The sequence below is a fragment of the Pseudoliparis swirei genome, chromosome 15 (genome assembly GCF_029220125.1).
Source record: "Pseudoliparis swirei isolate HS2019 ecotype Mariana Trench chromosome 15, NWPU_hadal_v1, whole genome shotgun sequence".
In the NCBI taxonomy this organism is placed as follows: domain Eukaryota; kingdom Metazoa; phylum Chordata; class Actinopteri; order Perciformes; family Liparidae; genus Pseudoliparis; species Pseudoliparis swirei.
This window is the reverse complement of record NC_079402.1, coordinates 247832-270000: the sequence shown is the minus strand read 5'-3', so window position 1 is coordinate 270000 and position 22169 is coordinate 247832. Positions and strand designations below refer to the sequence as shown.

The 22169-nt window shown below is 52.9% G+C and overlaps 1 protein-coding gene across 2 annotated transcripts; it reads right to left on the bottom strand.

Moving 5' to 3' along the window:
* Positions 1 to 2726: 2726 nt before the first annotated feature.
* On the bottom strand, positions 2727 to 21715 carry dqx1 (DEAQ box RNA-dependent ATPase 1). Of its 2 annotated transcripts, XM_056431924.1 has the most exons (11): positions 21268 to 21715; positions 20613 to 20806; positions 18868 to 19258; positions 14286 to 14591; positions 13994 to 14093; positions 10303 to 10461; positions 7427 to 7618; positions 7175 to 7300; positions 6838 to 7028; positions 4425 to 4615; positions 2727 to 3317 (listed from the first exon to the last, which is right to left on the bottom strand). In XM_056431924.1, the coding sequence occupies exons 1-11, from the start codon at positions 21580 to 21582 to the stop codon at positions 3116 to 3118; spliced, it is 2367 nt and encodes a 788-aa protein (XP_056287899.1). In that variant the 5' UTR covers positions 21583 to 21715; the 3' UTR covers positions 2727 to 3115. The 2 variants fall into 2 exon arrangements, with proteins under 2 accessions (XP_056287899.1, XP_056287898.1); XM_056431923.1 differs by lacking the exons at positions 18868 to 19258; positions 20613 to 20806; positions 21268 to 21715 and having other exon boundaries at positions 14286 to 15652.
* Positions 21716 to 22169: the final 454 nt, after the last annotated feature.

Below are 22169 nucleotides of genomic sequence, written 5' to 3'. Positions count from 1 at the left end.
TCTCTGGACCCTCAGGCTGCTCTCTGGACCCTCAGGCTGCTCTGTGGACCTCAGGCTGCTCTGTGGACCTCAGGCTGCTCTATGGACCTCAGGCTGCTCTCTGGACCTCAGGCTGCTCTCTGGACCCTCAGGCTGCTCTGTGGACCTCAGGCTGCTCTCTGGACCCTCATGATGCTCTGTGGACCTCAGGCTGCTCTCTGGACCCTCAGGCTGCTCTGTGGACCTCAGGCTGCTCTCTGGACCCTCAGGCTGCTCTGTGGACCCTCAGGCTGCTCTCTGGACCCTCAGGCTGCTCTGTGGACCCTCAGGCTGCTCTGTGGACCCTCAGGCTGCTCTGTGGACCTCAGGCTGCTCTCTGGACCCTCAGGCTGCTCTCTGGACCCTCAGGCTGCTCTGTGGACCTCAGGCTGCTCTGTGGACCTCAGGCTGCTCTCTGGACCCTCAGGCTGCTCTGTGGACCTCAGGCTGCTCTCTGGACCCTCATGCTGCTCTGTGGACCCTCAGGCTGCTCTGTGGACCTCAGGCTGCTCTGTGGACCTCAGGCTGCTCTGTGGACCTCAGGCTGCTCTCTGGACCCTCAGGCTGCTCTCTGGACCCTCAGGCTGCTCTGTGGACCTCAGGCTGCTCTCTGGACCCTCAGGCTGCTCTGTGGACCTCAGGCTGCTCTCTGGACCCTCATGCTGCTCTGTGGACCTCAGGCTGCTCTGTGGACCCTCAGGCTGCTCTGTGGACCCTCAGGCTGCTCTCTGGACCTCAGGCTGCTCTGTGGACCTCAGGCTGCTCTCTGGACCCTCAGGCTGCTCTGTGGACCTCAGGCTGCTCTGTGGACCTCAGGCTGCTCTCTGGACCCTCAGGCTGCTCTGTGGACCTCAGGCTGCTCTGTGGACCTCAGGCTGCTCTGTGGACCTCAGGCTGCTCTGTGGACCTCAGGCTGCTCTCCGGACCCTCAGGCTGCTCTCCGGACCCTCAGGCTGCTCTCCGGACCCTCAGGCTGCTCTCCGGACCCTCAGGCTGCTCTCCGGACCCTCAGGCTGCTCTGTGGACCCTCAGGCTGCTCTGTGGACCTCAGGCTGCTCTGTGGACCTCAGGCTGCTCTCTGGACCTCAGGCTGCTCTGTGGACCCTCAGGCTGCTCTCTGGACCTCAGGCTGCTCTGTGGACCTCAGGCTGCTCTCTGGACCTCAGGCTGCTCTCTGGACCTCAGGCTGCTCTCTGGACCTCAGGCTGCTCTGGACCTCAGGCTGCTCTGGACCTCAGGCTGCTCTCTGGACCTCAGGCTGCTCTGTGGACCTCAGGCTGCTCTCTGGACCCTCAGGCTGCTCTGTGGACCCTCAGGCTGCTCTGTGGACCTCAGGCTGCTCTGTGGACCTCAGGCTGCTCTCTGGACCCTCAGGCTGCTCTGTGGACCCTCAGGCTGCTCTGTGGACCTCAGGCTGCTCCTGGACCCTCAGGCTGCTCTGTGGACCCTCAGGCTGCTCTGTGGACCTCAGGCTGCTCTGTGGACCCTCAGGCTGCTCTCTGGACCTCAGGCTGCTCTCTGGACCTCAGGCTGCTCTGTGGACCTCAGGCTGCTCTGTGGACCCTCAGGCTGCTCTGTGGACCTCAGGCTGCTCTGTGGACCTCAGGCTGCTCTGTGGACCTCAGGCTGCTCTGTGGACCTCAGGCTGCTCTCTGGACCCTCAGGCTGCTCTGTGGACCTCAGGCTGCTCTCTGGACCCTCAGGCTGCTCTGTGGACCTCAGGCTGCTCTGTGGACCTCAGGCTGCTCTATGGACCTCAGGCTGCTCTCTGGACCTCAGGCTGCTCTCCTCAGGCTGCTCTCTGGACCTCAGGCTGCTCTGTGGACCTCAGGCTGCTCTGGACCTCAGGCTGCTCTGTGACCTCAGGCTGCTCTGTGGACCTCAGGCTGCTCTGTGGACCTCAGGCTGCTCTGTGGACCTCAGGCTGCTCTAGGACCTCAGGCTGCTCTGTGGACCTCAGGCTGCTCTGTGGACCTCAGGCTGCTCTGTGGACCTCAGGCTGCTCTGTGGACCCTCAGGCTGCTCTGTGGACCCTCAGGCTGCTCTGTGGACCCTCAGGCTGCTCTGTGGACCCTCAGGCTGCTCTGACCTCAGGCTGCTCTGGACCTCAGGCTGCTCTGTGGACCCTCAGGCTGCTCTGTGGACCCTCAGGCTGCTCGACCTCAGGCTGCTCTCCGGACCCTCAGGCTGCTCGGACCTCAGGCTCTCCGGACCCTCAGGCTGCTCTCCGGACCCTCAGGCTGCTCTCCGGACCCTCAGGCTGCTCTCCGGACCCTCAGGCTGCTCTCCGGACCCTCAGGCTGCTCTCCGGACCCTCAGGCTGCTCTCCGGACCCTCAGGCTGCTCTGTGGACCCTCAGGCTGCTCTGTGGACCCTCAGGCTGCTCTGTGGACCCTCAGGCTGCTCTGTGGACCCTCAGGCTGCTCTGTGGACCCTCAGGCTGCTCTGTGGACCCTCAGGCTGCTCTGTGGACCTCAGGCTGCTCTGTGGACCCTCAGGCTGCTCTGTGGACCCTCAGGCTGCTCTGTGGACCCTCAGGCTGCTCTCTGGACCCTCAGGCTGCTCTGTGGACCCTCAGGCTGCTCTCTGGACCCTCAGGCTGCTCTCTGGACCCTCAGGCTGCTCTCTGGACCCTCAGGCTGCTCTCTGGACCTCCAGGACCTCGAGTCCCCTGAGGAGTCAACTACATCATAAAGTAAACAAGTCACTTCCAACATGAAAAACACTTTTATTTGAAGTATTGACTATGAAATCGGATTCTTCATTACGACACAGAGAGAAGAAGGCCTAAGCTGGGAACCCAAAACATTAAAAACAGTATCAACAGCCGTCTGCATAGAGGTCAAAGGTCAACCTTTAGAGCGTTTCACCCACTCCATTATTACACGATGCTTATAGAACAACAGAAACACAGAAGTCCCTCATTAAATAAAAAACTCTAAATAAAACTTTAAGTCCATCCAGCACAAAGAGGTCACGGGGTCCAGAGAAGATACATGAACACATCACTGTACATTCCAATCAAACATCATTCATTTATACAAAGTACCAAATCGCAGATCAAATTATCGTGACATGTTGAGAGCCTTCTTGCGTCTCATTGGACGACACAGAGCTCGTTGCTGGACTGAGAGTCTCCGGTCCCGTCTGGGTTCCTGTGAGTCCTGCTGTGCTGGTCCGGTCCCTGGTCCGGCTCGTAGGCCCGGGGCTCCAGACTCTGCCTCAGCTCCATGAGCAGCTCTTTGCCGTCGCTGGATGGCAGGTTCCCCAGGTAGTACTGCGGGGCCAGCTCCATGAGCCTGCAGGGGGGGGGGGGGGGGAGTCCTTTAGAGGCTGCAGGACCCGGACCATGAAGGACCAGTTCAACATTCAGAAGATATGATCAACTCGACCAGGGGCGTCACACGTGTTCAGCACACGAGCTCCTGATGAAATGACCACCTATGGGGGGGGGGGGGGACCCCTGAACTAGATCATAGACCACATGATCGTAGACCACATAGACCACATGATCGTAGACCACATAGTAGACCACATGATCGTAGACCACATGATCGTAGAACACATGATCGTAGACCACATGGTAGACCACATGATCGTAGACCACATGATCGTAGACCACATGGTAGACCACATGATCGTAGACCACATGATCGTAGACCACATGATCAGATGGTACCACATGATCGTAGACCACATGGTCGTAGACCACATGATCGTAGACCACATGATCGTAGACCACATGATCGTAGACCACATGGTAGACCACATGATCGTAGACCACATGGTCGTAGACCACATGATCGTAGACCACATGATCGTAGACCACATGATCGTAGACCACATGGTAGACCACATGGTGAGGTATCTAGTTGTTGACTATGGTCGTAGACCACATGGTAGACCACATGGTAGACCACATGGTAAGGTATCTAGTTGTTGACTATGGTCGTAGACCACATGGTAGACCACATGGTGAGGTATCTAGTTGTTGACTATGGTCGTAGACCACATGGTAGACCATATGGTAGACCACATGGTGAGGTATCTAGTTGTTGACTATGGTCGTAGACCACATGGTAGACCACATGGTAGACCACATGGTGAGGTATCTAGTTGTTGACTATGGTCGTAGACCACATGGTAGACCACATGGTGAGGTATCTAGTTGTTGACTATGGTCGTAGACCACATGGTGAGGTATCTAGTTGTTGACTATGGTCGTAGACCACATGGTAGACCATATGGTAGACCACATGGTGAGGTATCTAGTTGTTGACTATGGTCGTAGACCACATGGTAGACCACATGGTGAGGTATGGTTGCTCACAGACTGGAGGACGTTATGAGGTTACAGCGGTTGAAGGAACTGAAGCTAAACACGTGATCCAGAACAACAGACTCACATCTGGGGGTGGACCTCGGAGGCGATGCGGATGCAGTTGTCCCTGGAGACGGTGAACTCGTGGTACAGAACCCAGCTCGGGGGTCTGGGGCACGGCCGGCGGCACAGGTAGGACGAGAAGGGATGCAGGTGAGCCACATGGCGGTGAGTCAGCAGGAGGTAGTTACCTGAGCCATCCACATCATGAGCCACCTGAGGAGACAACAGACTGCATCACAGACCGAGAGACTAGAGTCCACAGAGACTAGAGTCCACAGACAGACTAGAGTCCACAGACTGAGACTAGAGTCCACAGACAGAGACTAGAGTCCACCGACAGACTAGAGTCCACCGACAGAGACTAGAGTCCACAGACAGACTAGAGTCCACAGACTGAGACTAGAGTCCACAGACTGAGACTAGAGTCCACAGACAGAGACTAGAGTCCACAGACAGACTAGAGTCCACAGAGACTAGAGTCCACAGACAGACTAGAGTCCACAGACAGACTAGAGTCCACAGACAGAGACTAGAGTCCACAGACAGACTAGAGTCCACAGACAGACTAGAGTCCACAGACTGAGATTAGAGTCCACAGACAGAGACTAGAGTCCACAGACAGAGACTAGAGTCCACAGACAGAGACTAGAGTCCACAGACTGAGACTAGAGTCCACAGACTGAGACTAGAGTCCACAGACAGAGACTAGAGTCCACAGACAGACTAGAGTCCACAGAGACTAGAGTCCACAGACAGACTAGAGTCCACAGACAGAGACTAGAGTCCACAGACAGAGACTAGAGTCCACAGACAGAGACTAGAGTCCACAGACAGAGACTAGAGTCCACAGACAGAGACTAGAGTCCACAGACAGAGACTAGAGTCCACAGAGAGACTAGAGTCCACAGACAGAGACTAGAGTCCACAGACAGAGACTAGAGTCCACAGACAGAGACTAGAGTCCACAGACAGAGACTAGAGTCCACAGACAGAGACTATAGTCCACAGACAGAGACTAGAGTCCACAGACAGACTAGAGTCCACAGACAGACTAGAGTCCACAGACAGACTAGAGTCCACAGACAGAGACTAGAGTCCACAGACAGACTAGAGTCCACAGAGACTAGAGTCCACAGACAGAGACTAGAGTCCACAGACAGACTAGAGTCCACAGACAGACTAGAGTCCACAGAGACTAGAGTCCACAGACAGACTAGAGTCCACAGAGACTAGAGTCCACAGAGACTAGAGTCCACAGACAGAGACTAGAGTCCACAGACAGACTAGAGTCCACAGACAGAGACTAGAGTCCACAGACAGACTAGAGTCCACAGAGACTAGAGTCCACAGACAGACTAGAGTCCACAGACAGAGACTAGAGTCCACAGACAGAGACTAGAGTCCACAGACAGAGACTAGAGTCCACAGACAGAGACTAGAGTCCACAGACAGAGACTAGAGTCCACAGACAGACTAGAGTCCACAGAGACTAGAGTCCACAGACAGAGACTAGAGTCCACAGACAGAGACTAGAGTCCACAGACAGACTAGAGTCCACAGACAGAGACTAGAGTCCACAGACAGAGACTAGAGTCCACAGACAGACTAGAGTCCACAGACAGAGACTAGAGTCCACAGACAGACTAGAGTCCACAGAGACTAGAGTCCACAGACAGACTAGAGTCCACAGACAGACTAGAGTCCACAGACAGACTAGAGTCCACAGACAGACTAGAGTCCACAGAGAGACTAGAGTCCACAGACAGAGACTAGAGTCCACAGACAGAGACTAGAGTCCACAGACAGAGACTAGAGTCCACAGACAGAGACTAGAGTCCACAGACAGACTAGAGTCCACAGAGACTAGAGTCCACAGACAGAGACTAGAGTCCACAGACAGAGACTAGAGTCCACAGACAGAGACTAGAGTCCACAGACAGAGACTAGAGTCCACAGACAGACTAGAGTCCACAGACAGAGACTAGAGTCCACAGAGACTAGAGTCCACAGACAGAGACTAGAGTCCACAGACAGACTAGAGTCCACAGAGACTAGAGTCCACAGACAGAGACTAGAGTCCACAGACAGAGACTAGAGTCCACAGAGACTAGAGTCCACAGACAGAGACTAGAGTCCACAGAGACTAGAGTCCACAGACAGACTAGAGTCCACAGACAGAGACTAGAGTCCACAGACAGACTAGAGTCCACAGAGACTAGAGTCCACAGACAGAGACTAGAGTCCACAGACAGAGACTAGAGTCCACAGAGACTAGAGTCCACAGACAGACTAGAGTCCACAGACAGAGACTAGAGTCCACAGACAGAGACTAGAGTCCACAGAGACTAGAGTCCACAGACAGAGACTAGAGTCCACAGACAGAGACTAGAGTCCACAGAGACTAGAGTCCACAGACAGAGACAACAGGGGTTTACTTTGAGGAAGAAGCCGGAGATGAGGGCGCGCTTGATATTCGTGCAGTTGTCCTGGCATCCGAACGCAGGAGGAGAAACAGGAAGCTCTATTCGCTGCATCACCTCCAGTAGCTCCGCCCTGATCACCACAGCCAATCGCAAGGCAGTGTGACTGAGGAAGTTTGTCGTGCACCACGCCTCATCCTGATTATCTGCAACCAGCACACAGAGACCAGGTCTACGTTCTGAAGCCTCAATGCAGGCCTCTCCCTGTGAGCCCTGCTGAGGACTGTCCTCTGATGTGTCCAGTGAGGAGACGCCTGAAAGCAACCAGCTCGGCCCGGAGCAACATACGTACGCTCTGTGAAGACGTTGTAGATGTGGATGAGGGTCATGTGGTCTCCCTCTGGGTGCATCAGGGGTCTCCAGCAGGAGACGGCAGCCTCCTCCCGGTCGGCTTCTGCTGTCACAAAGCAGGACGGAGCTGGGGACGAGAGACACCAGAGGACGTCAATGTGGAGCCACTTATTTACATCAGGACGGCATTTCAGTGGTCGTCACATCTCCTGGGATGTGACCATGTCATCGTCATGGTTTTCCTCGTCTTTACCCGTTAGCATGGCGGCTACAGTGAGCAGCTCGTCCACACAGTCGTACTCGCAGGCGGCGATCAAGGCTTTAGCCAGCGGCGGCTCCAGTGGCAGCTCGGACATGATGATGCCCACCTCGGACAGGTTCCCGTCATCGTCCAGCGCCGCCAGGTAGTCCAGGTCCTCCAGAGCCTGCATGAGAGCCTCGGGGGCTGGAATAAGAGAGACATGGAAGATACATAACTGCTCTGCACTCGACTGCAAACCAACAGGAGAGACACCACACCTACAGGTGTGTGTGTGTGTGTGTGTGTGTGTGTGTGTTGTATCATCAACAGTGAGGCTCATCGATGTGTTTCATGGAGCTCTCTGGTCAGAGGAAGACACGTCCACTCTGTGGGTCTACATGAGCTGTACTGAGCAGAAGGAGATCTAGACTAGCTGACGGGTCCTCATACGTACTACTTCAGTGAATATGTTAGGACACTTGTTCCGAAACATCCTTTTAAAGAACCACAGGACATCTCAGTACTCAGGACAGAACTAGACTGTAACCCAACAGCTCAGACCTGATAAAAGATCTGATCCAAAACCTGGTTGACCCATCAGACTCATGACCAGACCGGGGAACTCTAATCCACAGAAATCGTGGGGCCACGTCCACTGCAGGAACTATCCCAGCTGACCCAGAACCTTTTGAGAAACTAACGCTTTAAAGGAACTAGGAACTACATTAAGACATGTAGAACAGGAGTAAAGCCAGCCCATGCTGGTGTGGTAGTGCCTTCTGATTGGTCAAGCATGGTGTTGCCTCATCCTCTCGACAGCTTCATTTACTAAACTATATTTATTATTTATTCATGTGAACAATAAAGTTATGTTGTCTGCTTCCCAACTAATAAAGAGAGATAAAGAGTCTCTTTTGCCTCTTTGGTCACTTGAGAAGACTCAGAAACCAAGACGAGTCTTTAAATCAAGGCCCCTTCCCACTTCATGCCCCCTAATTCTGGTCCCCTTGATCCCTACACTACCCCTACTTCTGGTCCCGTTAATCCCTACACTACCCCCTACTTCTGGTCCCCTTGATCCCTACACTACCCCCTACTTCTGGTCCCGTTAATCCCTACACTACCCCCTACTTCTGGTCCCCTTGATCCCGACACTACCCCCTACTTCTGGTCCCCTTGATCCCGACACTACCCCCTACTTCTGGTCCCCTTGATCCCAACACTACCCCCTACTTCTGGTCCCCTTGATCCCTACACTACCCCCTACTTCTGGTCCCCTTGATCCCGACACTACCCCCTACTTCTGGTCCCCTTGATCCCTACACTACCCCCTACTTCTGGTCCCCTTGATCCCTACACTACCCCCTACTTCTGGTCCCCTTGATCCCTACACTACCCCCTACTTCTGGTCCTCTTGATCCCCATGGTGGACACTGGGTGAGTGCGTAGTGTTTGCTCAGTCTCTCCATGACACCCCTCTCTGTCATACATGACGTGAGTAGATGATCTTCTGGACCATCTCAACTCTAAACCTCTAAAGGTTGTTGCTGAAGAGCTGCTTCTGCTCAGCAACGGGCACCACGAGCCTTACAGGCCGCTTTAAAGAGTCCAGAAACAGCTTAAAGAGTCTCCACAAATATTACAATCCTTCCAATGTTAATGTCAATGAAGAATCAATGATCTGTCTTCAGAGAATAATAAAAGGCACACACAGTTTGTGACTGAGGTCAACCCAAAGAACTAACGAGTCCTTCATTCTACAGGGTGATGTAATATGAGAATGAAGCAGACCCTCAGTGGTTCCTGAGCAGGTGAAGAACACGTCTCAGTCTCACTTTGATGAATCATGAACCTCACACCTCTTGAAGAATCGCAGTCCACTTAAAAAACAAGCTAACCTGAATGCATCTGTACTAAATAACTTTAAACCCATATCATATCAAATGGGTGTTTGACACTGGTTTGGTCTCTCTACCGAGGTCCTGAATCAGAGTCCTGAGAGACTAGAGCATGTAGTATTTAATCTGGCTTCATAGAACACCTGGGATCTCATATTAAACCAATTAGTAGCTGGGTGCTACAAAATGTGCTAAATGAGGGAGACACTTAAGAAATTGTTTTTGAAAATAAAAAAAGAATAAAATGAAGTTAAAGACCTTCAGACCTCCGTTCAGTCTCATCATACCTCAGAGACTACACAGCCTCCTCCCACCTTCATCTTCTTAGATGAAGAGTATTGTACATATAGCTGCATACATATGACATTACTCTCTGCATTGACCTATCCTTAGATATTAAGGAGCAACTGGAGATTCAGTGTCTTGCTCAAGGACACTTCCACATGGGGAGAGTGGGGATGGAACCGGGGACCTCCCCATGAGATGTGCTCCAAGACAACATCAGGCAGCTCTGGCTGCTCCAAGGTTCTGGTCCATGAATACTCCAGCGTTGAGGTTCTAGATGCTCATCAGACCTCCTGACCCGGGACACCTATTCCTTGGGCTACAACCGAACTCAGCATACGAGCTGAAGACCTGATCCACATTGCTCTTCATCGCTGATCCATATTGCTCTTCATCGCTGATCCACATTGCTCTTCATCGCTGATCCACATTGCTCTTCATCACTGATCCACATTGCTCTTCATCACTCCAGGGACGCATTCACGATAACAGACTGACCAGGTGAAGACAAGACCAGCTGATTTAGACATGTCTACATGCAGAGGAAGTATTCAGACCCCTTTCAAGGTTCACTCTTTGTTTCATTGCAGCTCAAATCTAAAAGTTCATGTTTTGTCTCATGAACGTCTCTCAGCTCCATCTGGACAGGAGACACACACATCTACAAATGTTGCATCTCATAACATATCAGAAGTTCAGGGGTACCGGGTCTGTCCAGGAACTTGCACTGCCCCATGTCGGCGATGTCCAGCCTCTTGAGCAGCAGCACCAAGTGGCTCAGGTCCTCCTCCAGGACGCCTGGACACCGGGCCTCCTCCATCCCACCGGCATACAGGGACTGGGGGTAGAGGCGCAGGCACAGCCCTGGAGAGCACCAGGAGCAGCCAGGGAACAATCAGGGAACAGTCAGGGAACAGTCATGGAACAGTCATGGAACATACAGGGAACAGTCATGGAACATACAGGGAACAGTCAGGGAACAGCCAGGGAACATACATGGAACATACAGGGAACAGTCATAGAACAGTCAAGGAACAGCCAGGGAACAGTCAGGGAACATTCAGGGAACAGCCAGGGAACAGTCATGGAACATACATGGAACAGTCAGCAAACAGTCATGGAACAGTCAGGGAACATACAGGGAACAGTCAGGGAACAGTCATGGAACAGTCAGGGAACATACATGGAACAGTCATGGAACATACAGGGAACATACAGGGAACAGTCAGGGAACAGCCAGGGAACATACATGGAACATACAGGGAACAGTCATAGAACAGTCAAGGAACAGCCAGGGAACAGTCATGGAACAGTCAGGGAACAGTCATGGAACATACAGGGAACAGTCATGGAACAGCCAGGGAACAGTCATGGAACATACAGGGAACAGTCATGGAACAGTCAAGGAACAGCCAGGGAACAGTCATGGAACATACAGGGAACAGCCAGGGAACATACAGGGAACAGTCATAGAACAGTCAAGGAACAGCCAGGGAACAGTCAGGGAACATTCAGGGAACAGTCATGGAACATACATGGAACAGTCAGCAAACAGTCAGCAAACAGTCATGGAACAGTCAGGGAACAGTCAGGGAACAGTCATGGAACAGTCAGGGAACATACAGGGAACAGTCATGGAACATACAGGGAACAGTCATGGAACATACATGGAACAGTCAGCAAACAGTCATGGAACAGTCAGGGAACATACAGGGAACAGTCAGGGAACAGTCATAGAACAGTCAAGGAACAGCCAGGGAACAGTCAGGGAACATTCAGGGAACAGCCAGGGAACAGTCATGGAACATACATGGAACAGTCAGCAAACAGTCATGGAACAGTCAGGGAACATACAGGGAACAGTCAGGGAACAGTCATGGAACAGTCAGGGAACATACATGGAACAGTCATGGAACATACAGGGAACATACATGGAACATACAGGGAACAGTCATAGAACAGTCAAGGAACAGCCAGGGAACAGTCAGGGAACATTCAGGGAACAGCCAGGGAACAGTCATGGAACATACATGGAACAGTCAGCAAACAGTCATGGAACAGTCAGGGAACATACAGGGAACAGTCATGGAACAGTCAGGGAACATACATGGAACAGTCATGGAACATACAGGGAACATACATGGAACATACAGGGAACAGTCAGGGAACAGTGATAGAACAGTCAAGGAACAGCCAGGGAACAGTCATGGAACATACAGGGAACAGTCATGGAACAGCCAGGGAACATACAGGGAACAGTCAGTGAACATACAGGGAACAGTCATGGAACATACAGGGAACAGCCAGGGAACATACAGGGAACAGTCATGGAACAGTCAGGGAACATACATGGAACATACAGGGAACAGTCAGGGAACATACAGGGAACAGTCAGGGAACAGTCATGGAACATACAGGGAACAGTCATTGAACATACAGGGAACAGTCATGGAACAGTCAGGGAACATACAGGGAACAGTCAGGGAACATACAGGGAACAGTCAGGGAACAGCCAGGGAACAGTCATGGAACATACAGGGAACAGTCAAGGAACAGCCAGGGAACAGTCAGGGAACATACAAGGAACAGTCATGAAACAGTCAGGGAACACACATGGAAGTCATGGAACATACAGGGAACAGTCTGAACATACAGGGAACAGTCATGGAACATACAGGGAACAGCCAGGGAACATACCGGGAACAGTCATGGAACATACAGGGAACAGTCATGGAACAACCAGGGAACAGTCATGGAACAGTCAGGGAACATACGGGGAACAGTCAGGGAACAGCCAGGGAACAGTCATGGAACAGTCATGGAACATACAGGGAACAGTCATGGAACATACATGGAACATATAGGGAACAGTCATGTAACAGTCAGGGAACAGCCAGGGAACAGTCATGGAACATACAGGGAACATACAGGGAACAGAAAATTATTTAATTCCAAGATGTCATTAATAGCAAAACAATAAACAATCTGATACAGAAGCTGCCTCTAATAAAGTCTTATTGATAAGGCTGTTCTTAGTGAAGCTGCCTCTAATAAAGTCTTATTGATAAGGTTGTTCTTAGTGAGGCTGCCTCTAATAAACTCTTATTGATAAGGCTGTTCTTAGTGAGGCTGCCTCTAATAAACTCTAATTGATAAGGCTGTTCTTAGTGAAGCTGCCTCTAATAAAGTCTTATTGATAAGGCTGTTCTTAGTGAGGCTGCCTCTTATAAAGTCTTATTGATAAGGCTGTTCTTAGTGAGGCTGTCTCTAATAAAGTCTTATTGATAAGGCTGTTCTTAGTGAAGCTGCCTCTAATAAACTCTTATTGATAAGGCTGTTCTTAGTGAGGCTGCCTCTAATAAAGTCTTATTGATAAGGCTGTTCTTAGTGAGGCTGCCTCTTATAAAGTCTTATTGATAAGGCTGTTCTTAGTGAGGCTGCCTCTTATAAAGTCTTATTGATAAGGCTGTTCTTAGTGAGGCTGCCTCTAATAAAGTCTTATTGATAAGGCTGTTCTTAGTGAGGCTGCCTCTAATAAACTGATTGATAAGGCTGTTCTTAGTGAGGCTGCCTCTAATAAAGTCTTATTGATAAGGCTGTTCTTAGTGAGGCTGCCTCTAATAAAGTCTTATTGATAAGGCTGTTCTTAGTGAGGCTGCCTCTAATAAACTCTGATTGATAAGGCTGTTCTTAGTGAGGCTGCCTCTAATAAACTCTAATTGATAAGGCTGTTCTTAGTGAAGCTGCCTCTAATAAAGTCTTATTGATAAGGCTGTTCTTAGTGAGGCTGCCTCTTATAAAGTCTTATTGATAAGGCTGTTCTTAGTGAGGCTGTCTCTAATAAAGTCTTATTGATAAGGCTGTTCTTAGTGAAGCTGCCTCTAATAAACTCTTATTGATAAGGCTGTTCTTAGTGAGGCTGCCTCTAATAAAGTCTTATTGATAAGGCTGTTCTTAGTGAGGCTGCCTCTTATAAAGTCTTATTGATAAGGCTGTTCTTAGTGAGGCTGCCTCTTATAAAGTCTTATTGATAAGGCTGTTCTTAGTGAGGCTGCCTCTAATAAAGTCTTATTGATAAGGCTGTTCTTAGTGAGGCTGCCTCTAATAAACTGATTGATAAGGCTGTTCTTAGTGAGGCTGCCTCTAATAAAGTCTTATTGATAAGGCTGTTCTTAGTGAGGCTGCCTCTAATAAAGTCTTATTGATAAGGCTGTTCTTAGTGAGGCTGCCTCTAATAAACTCTGATTGATAAGGCTGTTCTTAGTGAAGCTACAGATCAATCCGAATGCCTTTGCACAGTGATTCTAGTGCATGAAGTGAAATCTCAGGGTTGAGGAAGTCTACATTCAACTCCAGCTGCTGGTAATGAGAACAGCAGCAATGACCTTTGACCTACCTGGGAGGTGGCTGTTGACCCTCTGAGTTCTCATGTCGGCCTGGTGTCTGCTGATCGTCCTCACGACCTGCGAGTTGGCTCGTATCTGTGTGTTGTAAACCTGGACACGGGACAGTTCACCTCTTCTTCAGTCTGAACCATTCGGGTTTCACTGGGCAAACAACTCTCGGAATTGTTCTTTACATTTAGTTGTTGGTAAGAAAACAAGCATATATGAAATCACTCCAAGCAGCCAATCACCAGAGACTCTCCCGACAACAGAAGCACAAGAAACAAGTGGAGCATCACTCACAGTCTGGAGCTGAAGGCCCGTGTCGATGACGTAGCGGATGGCCGGCAGGGAGAAGGAAGCCTCTGCGAGGGTATCGGAGAGAATGACCTTCCTCGTCACCCCCTGACCTCTGGCTCCCGGCACCGAGCCATCCGGGCCCTCAGAGCCGCCACTCTCCCTCAGCGGAGAACCGTGGGAGCTGGATTCGTAGACCCGCTGGGCCAGCCCACCCAGTCCAGCATGGAGGGGCAGGATCCGGAGAGGACCGAGCTGAGGACTCAGAGCGGCACACTCCCTCTCCAGCAGAGACACACACTCCTCGGCCTCCTGCACACGAGAAGGACCGCCAGCCTGTTGCTGAGTGGGACTGCATTGTGTGAGTGTGGGACTGCATTGTGTGTGTGAGTGTGACTGCATTGTGTGAGTGTGGGACTGCATTGTGTGTGTGAGTGACTGCATTGTGTGTGTGTGTGTGTGTGTGTGTGACTGCATTGTGTGTGTGTGTGTGTGTGTGTGACTGCATTGTGTGTGTGTGTGAGTGTGTGACTGCATTGTGTGAGAGTGTGACTGTGTGTGTGTGAGTGTGTGACTGCATTGTGTGTGAGAGTGTGACTGTGTGTGACTGCATTGTGTGAGTGTGACTGTGTGTGTGACTGTGTGTGTGAGTGTGTGACTGCATTGTGTGTGTGAGTGTGACTGTGTGTGTGAGACTGCATTGTGTGTGTGAGTGTGACTGTGTGTGAGACTGCATTGTGTGTGAGAGTGTGACTGTGTGTGACTGCATTGTGTGACTGTGTGTGAGTGTGTGACTGTGTGTGAGTGTGACTGCATTGTGTGTGTGACTGCATTGTGTGTGTGAGTGTGACTGTGTGTGAGAGTGTGACTGTGTGTGTGAGTGTGTGACTGCATTGTGTGTGAGTGTGACTGTGTGTGAGTGTAAGTGTGTGTGAGTGTGTCACTGCATTGTGTGTGAGAGTGTGACTGTGTGAGTGTGAGAGTGTGACTGTGTATGTGACTGCATTGTGTGTGTGAGTGTGTGTGAGTGTGTGACTGTGTGAGAGTGTGAGTGTGTGACTGTGTGAGAGTGTGACTGTGTGTGTGTGTGTGTGACTGTGTGTGTGTGAGTGTGTGACTGCATTGTGTGTGACAGTGTGACTGTGTGTGTGACTGCATTGTGTGTGTGAGTGTGACTGTGTGTGTGAGTGTGTGACTGTGTGCCTGCATTGTGTGTGTGAGTGTAAGTGTCACTGCATTGTGTGTGAGAGTGTGACTGTGTGTGTGAGAGTGTGACTGTGTGTGTGAGTGTAAGTGTGTGTGTGACTGCATTGTGTGTGTGACTGCATTGTGTGTGTGTGTGTGACTGCATTGTGTGTGTGTGACTGCATTGTGTGTGTGTGTGACTGTGTGTGAGAGTGTGACTGTGTGTGAGTGTGACTGTGTGTGTGAGTGTGTGACTGTGTGTGAGAGTGTGACTGTGTGTGTGACTGCATTGTGTGTGTGAGTGTGTGTGAGAGTGTGACTGTGTGAGTGTGTGAGAGTGTGACTGTGTGTGTGTGACTGTGTGTGTGAGTGTGTGACTGCATTGTGTGTGAGAGTGTGACTGTTTGTGTGACTGCATTGTGTGTGTGAGTGTGACTGTGTGTGAGTGTGTGACTGCATTGTGTGTGTGACTGCATTGTGTGTGTGAGTGTGACTGTGTGTGTGAGAGTGTGACTGTGTGTGTGAGAGTGTGACTGCATTGTGTGTGAGGGTGTGACTGTGTGTGAGTGTAAGTGTGTGTGAGTGTGTCACTGCATTGTGTGTGAGTGTGACTGTGTGTGTGAGTGTGACTGTGTGTGTGTGTGTGTGTGACTGCATTGTGTGTGTGTGACTGCATTGTGTGTGTGTGTGACTGTGTGTGAGAGTGTGACTGTGTGTGTGTGTGTGTGTGTGTGACTGCATTGTGTGTGTGTGACTGCATTGTGTGTGTGTGTGTGACTGTGTGTGAGAGTGTGACTGTGTGTGTGTGACTGTGTGTGTGAGTGTGTGACTGTGTGTGAGAGTGAGTGTGTGTGAGTGTGACTGTGTGTGTGTGTGTGACTGTGACTGTGTGTGTGTGTGTGTGACTGTGTGTGAGTGTGTGTGACTGTGTGTGAGAGTGTGTGACTGTGTGTGTGAGTGTGTGACTGTGTGAGAGTGTGACTGTGTGAGAGTGTGTGACTGTGTGAGAGTGTGACTGTGTGTGTGTGTGACTGCATTGTGTGTGTGAGTGTGACTGTGTGTGAGTGTGTGACTGTGTGTGTGTGTGTGTGTGACTGTGTGTGTGTGACTGCATTGTGTGTGTGACTGTGTGTGTGTGTGTGTGTGTGACTGTGTGTGTGACTGTGTGTGTGTGTGTGTGTGTGTGTGTGACTGTGTGTGTGTGTGACTGTGTGTGTGAGTGTGTGACTGTGTGTGTGACTGCATTGTGTGTGTGTGTGACTGTGTGTGAGAGTGTGACTGTGTGTGTGTGTGACTGTGTGTGTGAGTGTGTGACTGTGTGTGTGACTGTGTGTGTGTGAGTGTGTGACTGTGTGTGTGACTGCATTGTGTGTGTGTGTGACATTGTGTGTGTGAATGTGACTGTGTGTGTGTGAGTGTGTGTGTGTGACTGCATTGTGTGACTGTGACTGTGTGTGTGACTGTGTGACTGCATTGTGTGTGTGTGTGTGTGACTGTGTGTGTGTGTGACTGTGTGTGAGAGTGTGACTGTGTGTGAGTGTGTGAGAGTGTGACTGTGTGTGAGTGTGTGTGTGTGTGTGTGACTGCATTGTGTGTGTGAGTGTGACTGTGTGTGTGTGACTGTGTGTGTGTGTGTGTGACTGTGTGTGTGACTGTGTGTGTGTGTGACTGTGTGAGAGTGTGACTGTGTGTGTGAGTGTGTGACTGTGTGTGAGAGTGTGTGACTGTGTGTGTGAGTGTGTGACTGTGTGTGTGTGACTGTGTGTGAGTGTGTGACTGTGTGTGAGAGTGTGACTGTGTGTGAGTGTGTGACTGTGTGTGAGAGTGTGTGTGAGTGTGTGACTGTGTGAGAGTGAGTGTGTGTGAGTGTGACTGTGTGTGTGACTGCATTGTGTGTGTGAGTGTGTGACGGTGTGTGTGACTGTGTGAGAGTGTGACTGTGTGTGTGAGTGTGTGACTGTGAGAGTGTGACTGTGTGTGTGTGTGTGACTGTGTGTGTGTGTGACTGTGTGTGTGAGTGTGACTGTGTGTGTGACTGCATTGTGTGTGTGAGTGTGTGTGAGAGTGTGACTGTGTGTGTGAGTGTGTGACTGTGTGAGAGTGTGACTGTGTGAGAGTGTGACTGTGTGTGAGTGTGTGACTGTGTGAGAGTGTGACTGTGTGTGTGTGTGACTGCATTGTGTGTGAGAGTGAGTGTGTGACTGTGTGTGACTGTGTGACTGTGTGTGTGTGACTGTGTGTGTGACTGTGTGTGAGAGTGTGTGACTGTGTGTGAGAGTGTGTGACTGTGTGTGAGTGTGTGTGACTGTGTGTGTGACTGTGTGTGAGTGTGACTGTGTGTGTGACTGTGTGTGACTGTGTGTGTGTGTGTGTGTGTGTGTGTGTGTGACTGTGTGTGACTGTGTGTGACTGTGTGTGTGTGACTGTGTGTGTGAGTGTGTGACTGTGTGTGTGTGACTGACTGTGTGTGTGTGTGTGTGTGACTGTGTGTGTGTGACTGTGTGTGTGTGACTGTGTGTGTGTGACTGTGTGTGTGACTGTGTGTGTGACTGCATTGTGTGTGTGACTGCATTGTGTGTGTGAGTGTGACTGTGTGTGTGAGTGTGTGACTGTGTGTGAATGTGACTGTGTGTGTGTGTGTGACTGTGTGTGTGACTGCATTGTGTGTGTGACTGCATTGTGTGTGTGAGTGTGTGTGTGAGTGACTGTGTGTGACTGTGTGTGTGACTGTGTGACTGTGTGTGTGTGTGTGACTCGTCTCACTCCTCCAGACAAAGTGAACTGTCTTGTTCAGGAACAAAGCGACTTGACGAGGATCTGATCCACTTTCTGCCACCAGGTTGTGAACTCTGGAGTTCTCAGGAACCTGAGAGCTGCCGTCTGATTGGCCCTGAGCTCAGAGAACGAGACGACGGCTGAAGCATCGACAAGCTGCTCGGATTAGATTCTGGAACATTGAAAACACTTTTGTTTCATGGATCTGGATTTAGAAATGGTTGCTCTGGAAAGTAGTCTCCCTTCTGCACTGGACCAGGCAGAGAACAGGTCCCCCTCAGAGGACTCGGGTCCTCGTAGACCTGGACCTGAGACTGGACCAGGCAGAGACCAGGTCCCCCTCAGAAGACTCGGGTCCTCGTAGACCTGGACCTGAGACTGGACCAGGCAGAGACCAGGTCCCCCTCAGAGGACTCGGGTCCTCGTAGACCTGGACCTGAGACTGGACCAGGCAGAGACCAGGTCCCCCTCAGAAGACTCGGGTCCTCGTAGACCTGGACCTGAGACTGGACCAGGCAGAGACCAGGTCCCCCTCAGAGGACTCGGGTCCTCGTAGACCTGGACCTGAGACTGGACCAGGCAGAGACCAGGTCCCCCTCAGAGGACTCGGGTCCTCGTAGACCTGTACCTGAGCACTGGACAGGAACACCATGACGTCGCCCTCCTCCCCCCTGCGGTGCAGGTCCAGGACCATGTGGCAGGCGGCGGTTGCCGGCTGCGTCCCGGCCGGCGGCTCCCTGTACAGCGTCTCCACGGCCGCCCCCTCCCCCTCCAGCTCCAGGGACAGGTGAGCCACCGCCGGGCCCAGGAAGGCGGCCAGGCGCGGCGCCAGCGTGGGGTGGGTGAGCAGAACCACCCGGAAGCTGCTGGGCCTCTGGCGGCACACGTCCCACAGCAGGCCCAGCAGCACGTCGGTGGGCACCGTGCGCTCCTGCAGCTCGTCCAGAACCACCACGGCGTACTGCTGCAGCAGGGGGTCCGACATCAGCTCCCCCAGGAGCAGCGGCGCGCTGACGAACCTGGAGAGCAGAGCAGAGTCAGGGGGCCACGCCTCCTCTCAGGGGCCAGACCAGAGCCAGGAGGTGGCCGGTAGGTCCCTCTGAGTGGAGCCAGCCCCGAGGCCCCTGAGGGCCCGGCAGGAGGTGTGTGAGCAGCCAGCCCACGAGGCCCCTGGGCTCGGGTTTCACAGCTCCTCCCCGCTGTGGACCGGGCCCCGCTGTCAGCAGCAACCTGGGAGGAGGAGGAGGGTCCAGCTTCATCCGCCCAGTTGGTTGAGGCCAGCTGCTGCAGGTCCTGGGGGGTCACCCCGCGGCCCGGCTGAGGGCCTCCTGGACCAGGCCGGCGTGTTCCGCCCGGTGCCCACGAGCACGGCCGCCATGGACCCGTAGGTCTCCCTGCGAAGGCCTGGTTCACGCTCTAGAGGCCGGGGACAAAACCATCAAAGTCCACGTCGGCGGGAATCTGGACCAGGTGGACCCCCTTAAACCGGCACCTCTGGACCTGGACCAGGTGGACCCCCTTAAACCAGCACCTCTGGACCTGGACCAGGTGGACCCCCTTAAACCAGCACCTCTGGACCTGGACCAGGTGGACCCCCTTAAACCAGCACCTCTGGACCTGGACCAGGTGGACCCCCTTAAACCAGCACCTCTGGACCTGGACCAGGTGGACCCCCTTAAACCAGCACCTCTGGACCTGGACCAGGTGGACCCCCTTAAACCAGCACCTCTGGACCTGGACCAGGTGGACCCCCTTAAACCAGCACCTCTGGACCTGGACCAGGTGGACCCCCTTAATCCAGCACCTCTGGACCTGGACCAGGTGGACCCCCTTAAACCAGCACCTCTGGACCTGGACCAGGTGGACCCCCTTAAACCAGCACCTCTGGACCTGGACCAGGTGGACCCCCTTAAACCAGCACCTCTGGACCTGGACCAGCCGTTAAGGTTGGCTGAGCCCCCGCGGCGCCGGGATCCTCCTACACTTCCAACACGCCGCTGCAAGGCCCGAAAGGATCCCTCAACGGCCGCTCTGCCTCCTGGTCCTGGTCCATTGAGTCGGGCTCCGAGTCCTGGTGAGTTCTAGTGAGTCCTGGTGAGTTCTGGTGGGTTCTGGGGGACGTATCTAGGGACTCACATGACTGGTGGTGACAGGGTCCTTTAAGAGCTGGAATGGTTACCAGGGCAACGAGGTGGCGTTGGCGGGTTGAAGGGTCCCGGGGGATGTTGTTTGAGAGGATGAACACAGAGCAGCAGAACCAGCGGCTCACAACAGCCTGGAGGCAGCTCCGCTCTGATTGGTTCTTTGTTACCCGTGTGAAGGATTCAAAGGCGTGTTGGTATGACCCAGCACGATGCTCATGAACCTCCTCACCTGAGCAGGGTGTCGGGGGTGCAGCTGTCGTCGTGAGACACCCGGTAGCCCACCTCCAGACCCAGGCTCAGGTCCATCTCATCGGCCACGCGCAGCGCCAGACTCACCGCCGCCGCCGAGGACGGCTGGGAGCAGCAGACCAGGCCCCGAGAGAAGCCATGGGCCCAGGCATGCTGCACACACCACTGGGGCACCTGGGGGAGACAGAGGTCACAGAGGTCACACACTACACACCACTGGGGGAGACAGAGGTCACACACTACACACCACTGGGGGAGACAGAGGTCACACACTACACACCACTGGGGGAGACAGAGGTCACACACTACACACCACTGGGGGAGACAGAGGTCACAGAGGTCACACACTACACACCACTGGGGGAGACAGAGGTCACTACTCTCTCTCTCTCTCCCTCCCTCTCTCCCTCTCTCTCTCTCTCCCTCCCTCTCTCCCTCTCTACCTCTCTCTACATCTCTCTACCTGGTGAGCCCACTGAGGTCCAGGCTGAGCAGAGTGGATGGAGCATCAGTCTAACCCGTGACAACACTGACTGATATCCTCTAGAGCGGCTGCCTTCAAGTCAGTGAGCAGGGAGAGAGCCCACAGCTCTCCGAACAGAGACACATGGGACCTGGTGGCTCCAGACCGGTACCTGGGTGCTCTTGCCAGCTCCGCTCGGGGCGCTGAGCAGCAGCATGCTGTGGCTCTCCAGATGCTCCAGCAGACTCTGGCGGAGCCTCCAGATGGGGAAGCTCCGCCTCTCTTCCAGGAGGGCGTAGTAGCGTGAAGAGAAGGGCAGCCCGTCATACGGGTTCACTTCTAGGTCTCCGAGCCCCTCCTCCTCCCCATCGTCCTCCAGATCCCCAGACAGGAGCGACGACATGGACAGAGACTCCAGGGCCTCCAAGGGCCGCTCCAGGGACCATGGGGACAGGGTGGGGGGGGGCTTTGCTGGAGCCGATGACATCGTCAGCAAGGGTGGGGGTCTGGTTCACAGGGTCTGGTTCACAGGGTCTGGTTCAGAGGGTCTGGTTCACAGGGTCTGGTTCACAGGGTCTGGTTCAGAGGGTCTGGTTCACAGGGTCTGGTTCACAGGGTCTGGTTCACAGGGTCTGGTTCACAGGGTCTGGTTCACAGGGTCTGGTTCACAGGGTCTGGTTCAGAGGGTCTGGTTCACAGGGTCTGGTTCACAGGGTCTGGTTCAGAGGGTCTGGTTCACAGGGTCTGGTTCACAGGGTCTGGTTCACAGGGTCTGGTTCAGAGGGTCTGGTTCAGAGGGTCTGGTTCACAGGGTCTGGTTCACAGGGTCTGGTTCACAGGGTCTGGTTCAGAGGGTCTGGTTCACAGGGTCTGGTTCACAGGGTCTGGTTCACAGGGTCTGGTTCAGAGGTCTGGTTCAGAGGGTCTGGTTCACAGGGTCTGGTTCACAGGGTCTGGTTCACAGGGTCTGGTTCAGAGGGTCTGGTTCAGAGGGTCTGGTTCACAGGGTCTGGTTCACAGGGTCTGGTTCACAGGGTCTGGTTCACAGGGTCTGGTTCAGAGGGTCTGGTTCAG